The following is a 6,658-nucleotide window of genomic DNA, read 5'->3' on the forward strand; positions in this document are numbered from 1 at the left end:
GTTGATAGGACTGTCCTTAATTACTGTGCCAAATTGAGTTTATTTACAGCAGTTGCTTAAGTCGGTACACCTAAGTAGGGAAATAGTTAAAAAACATCGAACTTCGGTGAAATATCGTATTTCTAACAAAATTTCGTGTGCGGAATCGTTGCATACGTTGGCTTATGTTGCTATAGTTTTATCAAAAATACAAGCCTTCGAGAGCTTTCAAAGACGGTCGAGAGATCTGTCTTAAACGATCTCTCGACCGTCTTTCTTCGTTAAAAAATTGAAAGATATGATGCTTGAAAACCGTCAGGCAAGTGTTAGAAAGATGGAAAGAGAGAGCTCGAGATCTCTCGAGAGTCCCTTCGAATAATTTGGGTAATATTTCGGGTACGAAACGCGTTCTTGCTCGACACGTTCCGACAAAGCTAAAGTTTTCTCAAAAAATTACAATAAACAGGTTTTTTTGGACATGCTTGATCGTGCGAATTCCGATCCCACATTCATGTAGAGCATTACAACTGCCGATGAGACATGRTTTTAGATTGATATGCAAATAAGTCAACAATCATCAGAATAGAGGGGAAAAACTAAAAAACTAAAAAAAAGGGCTTAAGAAAAGTGTTTCGGGTACTGGAAAAATCTTTGGCATAAGTGTATTGCATCTGCTRGGGRTTACTTTGAAGGCGTTTTATGTACAATTTGTCAATTGTCAAATTGACGGGAACTACGAGTGTTTACCTTTAAACCTTTTCGACAAAACTAAAATGACTTTATATCTTATTTTTCTCAAATAATATAAATAGTTTATGTGAGAATCAATATCGTTATTACAGTCTGGCTTCCAGTGCATGTCTCGGCTGAGGACCTAGTACCCAAGTGAACAGTGAAGCTTATTACCTTTGCCTTCAATTGGGATCTTGATCTGAATAGGACATCTATAAAGAGATATCTGTAATGATTTTACTGTCTGTAATTAATAATACCAGGATTTCAGTTTTCTTGACCTTCGGTTGGTTTTCCTCAAAGAAGAGAMAGTGGCGTATTATCTTTTACGAAATCCAAAAACAAACTGCGCGTGAGTAACTTGTTTTTTATTTTGATTTCTGACCCTAATTAATGGGTCGCGCTACTTCTTATTTAAATATAATAGACTTCAAAATTCAATACCTGATTTATTCCTTTTCAATTATGGCTATGTTATAACAAAGGGAGACCCTCTACCCAGTGAAGTAGGGTTCAATATACTTTTAATATGCTTTATTGTTTGGTTTTCAAAACAATGTTAACGCTTTACAGATTATAGCCTAAATTAGATACATTTGATTGCTTGAAGGCCGACTAAGTGCAATACTCTTGCAAGCTCTTGTGAAATCAGGTGGCAACTCTATGCTACGAATTTTAATTTTACTTTAATTACTAACAATCTCAAAATTAACGAAATTCTTATTGGCCATATTGAAAGCCTTATGCATATTGGCATAAATGGCCACATCAATAATATTCGTGTTACTGAAATAATCGAGTGCGACAACATTGGCGGTTAAGCTCCAAGGGCCCTTGAGCCAACTCGTAACTTTGGGATTCAAAAGGGCGGCACGTTCTTTGGCTGTCTCCAATTTATTGTTATTCTACAAGTGAATTCAGAGAAAAATATTAGTAACGAGRAGAGAGAAATAAACTAGCTACCAACCAAAGACTGTTCCATGCTACGTATGGCCTGAAAGATCCAACCTTCATTCTGTACCGGTGAACTATGCTTTTTGCTAAACAACAAACGCATATTGTCCAATGCCTCGGAGGTATTCATGAAAGCGGTGGAGAAACGTTTCCAGTTGGGGCATAATATTTTCGACTCTATAAAATKTATTATAAAAGTCATATAAAGGTCAGTAGTACCAATTTTAGATGATTTCAATAGAGTTTACCACTTTCTGGATAAGGTAACTCCTGCACAGGATATAAAATTATTAGAAATTTGTTATTACTCCGTATCTCGTCTATAGTGAGCTCRTAGCATGGCTTCGCTTCTTCATTTGTACTCGTATTTCGTGTGTAGACAATATCGCCGACTTCTTCGTGCAAAAGGTGAAGTAGACTGCTATGACGTTCGGGATGCTTGTAGAATCCTGTAATGAAGAAAATTGAGATTAAATTAGAACTTTAGTAAGTGAGGTTATATTTTTCACGATGATRCGGTACTTATATAGGATTTTTAACTTTTCTGCTATTTTCATATATTTTCGAGCTTACGTAGACTTAAAAGTCGTATATTTACAGTCAGTTTGAGTTTTACCTTGTCCTTTCGGAAARCTACAGGCAATTTCAGACAGTTTTATATACCTAGTGATAATCCATAGTTTCACGAATCGATATATTATTACTCATAACCACTACAAGGTTGATACCCTATCCAGCTCGCGATTTCCGGGGTTGCTTCTGCAATGGTTTCAGAATTTGGCGTCATTCCGCAGAATATAAAATCCCGGATTTAAATCCTTTCGATGTGGTTTCAGAGCTTACGGAAGGTTTAATATGGSTTAGGTTGGAACCCGTTTGACTCATTGAATAATATTTTAGCCAATTCATATTTTCATATATCGAACGGCGGAACCATTAGAACTGATATAAATAAATAATAAAAAAATATATGTATATATTTTGAACTTACCAATAGGAAATGAACTGAAGTCTAATATTACGACCTCATGAGACAGTTTTACGAAACGCTTAACATCTTTCAAAACAGTTCTCAATGGGCGGACAAGCTTGTTCTCATTGACAATGCAAAAGTTATCAGCATTATTCGAATCATAGACATCCACAATTTTATCAAAGCTAAGAAAAGAGCAATATATAACCAAAAGCTTTAACAGTATTCCACTTCCAGCAAAACAAACCCAATACTAAAGTCCAAATATCGTATGCCAAAGACCAATTGTGACCAGACATCGAAGTGTTGTGCTACCACATAGTCTTTAACCAGCACCGATTTGGTTTTGGTCAAGTTAGCGACATAAGCTGCCGAAGCGTGAGTACCTGTAACGAAACATCCTACAATTTAACCACAAAATATCCTTTAATTCMGCAAGCTTACCCGGTATGAAGAGATCCTTCAAAGGCATTTGTGCTATATGCTCCAACTTGGACATCCAATTTGTTTGTATTTTTAAACATTCCACCGTCAACAGCTCACTACCATTAAAACTGGCTACATAATATGGCAGACATTTACCCTTCGGATATTCGCTGGGCACCACATTCACATCATTACTATTCCAACCGGGCGGAAAGCGTAATTTACCGATTTTCACATCACTCGAAACCTTACCGGATGAGTTTGTTATGTCGGTTATACGTGCCTCCGGCTGTACGTATGTGGTTGAGGGATCTTCGCTGAAAATACCAATCCATTCGGGGTGATCATGACATTCGGGTCCCCAATTTACTTCGAGATTAGCATCTTGCACAGTTTTGGCATCSAGCGAAATCGTCAAGTAGATGGGACAAGCTTGAAGAAAGTTAATTCCTTGTAAAAATTTTAAATGTAAATTCKGTATAAAATTTCTTCCTGGTGCTTACCTTGCAGTAGCAACGGCAAATTGTAGCATATGAATAAAGAAAAGCTTAAATGCATCGCGTTTGTTACGTTCGCAATGCTAAACTTGAACTTAATCTCAAATTGTTCTTAATGTCGCTCAATACGGTCGCCTAAAGTAAGAGTGCCTTAAGTGTGGAAATGTACCGAATTAAGCGCTAAGATACATGTATGAGTTGTCATATACAGGCTGGTTATGTATTTATTTTCCTTAGTTAGTTTTGAATTAAAATTTAATTAATACCGATTTTTTACAAATTATGTATATTCTAATTTTTTTATATACTTTGGTAACCATATTATAAAAATATTGCAACTTGATTTATTGTTGTCAACACTATAAGAATAATATTATATATAAATCAATACTTCTTTGGAAAAAATTCAATGATTTTCAAGATTTGGATTCCGTCAAACATTTGAAGCTAAACTTTTTTTTTTAAGAATTAATGGTTTTATTTTATAGTAATTGTTTAATATTTTACATATAGAATGCTATTCTTTAGATCTTTTTGCAATAGTTTGATGAAGTGGTATTCGGAAATATTTCTTTAATATTATTTTTCACACACTTACTTCTGATATTGTTCCTACTTCTGACTGTTTTTACCGTGTATGGCTATACTTCATACCGAGGTTATAGCGTTTTTTATGAAAATGAAATACCAATTTTGATTGCGAAAGTAAAAAAAGATTTATAATCTCGACCATTGCTTTTTACACATTTTAATTTAGAAAAGTTCGTCTTTTGAAGCAAACCAATCGGACACCCAATAATCGACTTCTGGATAGGATTCGATGTGCTGCTAAGCTAATGCGTGTCTCATCGATGAAAACAAATGGTAATATGCTCAAGGTGTCACGTCTGGTGCATACGGAGGGTCGAATAGCAGCTCCCAGCCAAGTACTTCGATTGTATCCTGAACAGATTWTTCTTATGTGCWAGTGCTCTGTAGTGTAAGAAAATTATTTTGCTGTGGSGTCTGGCCCAGTATGGTCGTTTTTCGAGCAATGCATGGTTCAAATTGACCATTTGTTGTCTGTAGCCGTTAGTATTAACATTTCACTTAGTTTTAGAAGCTCATGGTATAACACAAACACGGAGCATTGCCTCCTTTCCGATCTACAGCTATTTTCTGCTAGTAGATATTCCACTAGTAGGAGCTAGAAGGTCTCTGAGTTTTTTACGTTCTCAATTTGTGTTTTTTCTACTGGTTTCTGTCAGTTTTTGGGTTTAGGTGTTAAATACTGTTAGAAGGCCGCAAAAAGCAAATTTTCCAGAAATTTTTTTCTGACAAAACTTTTAAATTTATTGATCCAAAAGTTTGTACCCATATTATGGTATCTTTTAATTGTATTTTAAGACTTAGTGTTAGCGGTGACCACTATATCTCTGAACTGGATTCTCTGAAATTAAAAAACCAAGCAGATTTCGTTAAAGTAATATTAAAACTAATAAACCAAGTACAAGGAATAAGAAAAATAAATTTTTTTGACAAAAAGGCGGCTTCTAAAAAAATCGAGTTTTGACGAAAATTTTGACCTTAARATGTTTATAAAAAAATTTGTATCGCTGAGAAAAAATCTTCGTTCAATTACATAAAATATATTCATATCTTAACGCTCACTTCACGCCGGTACACCATGSCTGATAGTTATTTATTTTTCTGCAATAGCGTTCAACTGTTGATAAAACATATAGGAAGGGTGATCAATTTCGGGGTTCCTATTTGTTTTTTTTTAAGAAAAACGCAGTGTCTTCAAATTTACAAATTTAATGGGTARTGCTTATTATCATTCGAAAGAACCTTGCGTCGCATTTATTTTTTGAAGATTRTCTTTTTCAAATGTTGGCCGCTGTTATATCTCAAATGGTCCATCCGTTGAGTCCAAATTTCGATGGCCTAAATTCATAMGGCACCAAATTTCCATGCTCTTCAATGTTGAACTCTAAAATATTCTACGAGCCTCATCTTCAAACTTTTTTATTCATCCAGAACGTGCTTCGTTTTCCAAACCAAAATAACAAGTTTTGAATCATGCAAACCACTTTTGACACATTTGCTCAATCAAAGCGTGTTCACTATCAATTTCCGCCAAAAGTCGATGACTTTCGGWTTTCATAGTGAAGTAGTGAAGAATAAAAATTAGTAAAAGCACTTTTTCAGCCGCAAAGTTTGACGGAAATAGTTGAGTGAATATTTAAGTTGTTCGTAATATTGTAACGATGGAATAGTAATAGTAAAGGCATACCTTTTCTTTCTTAATTTTGACGTCCTACAAACTGCGCACAAAATGTTTCCGATTTCAATATGAATAATAATTTGTTGTTTTAATTTTGTTTGCTAACTTTTTTCGAATCATTTGGCAAACACCCTGTTTTATCAATTAAGGATGAGCCTGACTTTTGTTATTATTATTAAATGTCAGCAGTAAACTTTGTTCGTCATTTATTTCAAGTCTGACGCAATAACAAAAGCGTCAGTAATTCCATTTAAACTCATTTATCAAATCAGCGCCAACTGATAARGATTTGCGTCCAAAGAAACAACACTGTGATAACTGTAAACAATGAAATTATGAAATTAACTATTTGAAGTCTTCATAGAAATGAAAAGTCATTGAAAATCAAGTGGAAATACAAATATTTTGCAAAAAGTGTTGAAATTTTGTCGGAGAGCGCGGAGAGCGCCTGCTCAATTGATATCCATATAGTGCTTACTAAAGAATGTTGGATTATTCCAGAGTTCGGTTACAGTTTTTCGTTAATATTCGACGAATAATAAAAAAATATTTATTTCTATTAAAATTTCTCTTTTATTTCTCTTTTAAATATAATTTTTTATTTCACTCATTTCAACAAATATTAATTGTACTTTTCACGCTCACACAACAATTCATCATAACATTTGATTTAAATACTAAAATAATTAAGTATTGTTATAATTACTGTGTTAAAAGTATTTAATTACCCAAAGTGTAAGAATTTAAAATTTTTTTACAAATTATTATTTTAAAATAAAATTAAACAATAACTTACAAATGTAAATATGTACAAATATATTCGAGTTTATY

The 6,658-nt window shown here is 33.8% G+C and overlaps 1 protein-coding gene across 2 annotated transcripts; it reads right to left on the reverse strand.

The window, feature by feature from the left end:
* Positions 1 to 1,230: 1,230 nt before the first annotated feature.
* On the reverse strand, positions 1,231 to 3,687 carry LOC108967728. Of its 2 annotated transcripts, none has more exons than XM_018931329.1 (7): positions 3,568 to 3,687; positions 3,083 to 3,514; positions 2,886 to 3,024; positions 2,657 to 2,823; positions 1,914 to 2,114; positions 1,679 to 1,842; positions 1,231 to 1,616 (listed from the first exon to the last, which is right to left on the reverse strand). In XM_018931329.1, exons 1-7 carry the CDS (start codon positions 3,620 to 3,622, stop codon positions 1,398 to 1,400), a joined length of 1,377 nt encoding a protein of 458 aa, XP_018786874.1. In that variant the 5' UTR covers positions 3,623 to 3,687; the 3' UTR covers positions 1,231 to 1,397. The 2 variants fall into 2 exon arrangements, with proteins under 2 accessions (XP_018786874.1, XP_018786875.1); XM_018931330.1 differs by having other exon boundaries at positions 1,398 to 1,616; positions 3,083 to 3,496.
* Between the last annotated feature and the right edge of the window lie 2,971 nt (positions 3,688 to 6,658).

The sequence above is a fragment of the Bactrocera latifrons genome, unplaced genomic scaffold (assembly GCF_001853355.1).
Source record: "Bactrocera latifrons isolate USDA-ARS-PBARC rearing strain unplaced genomic scaffold, ASM185335v1 scaffold_197, whole genome shotgun sequence".
NCBI classification, from domain to species: Eukaryota; Metazoa; Arthropoda; class Insecta; order Diptera; family Tephritidae; genus Bactrocera; species Bactrocera latifrons.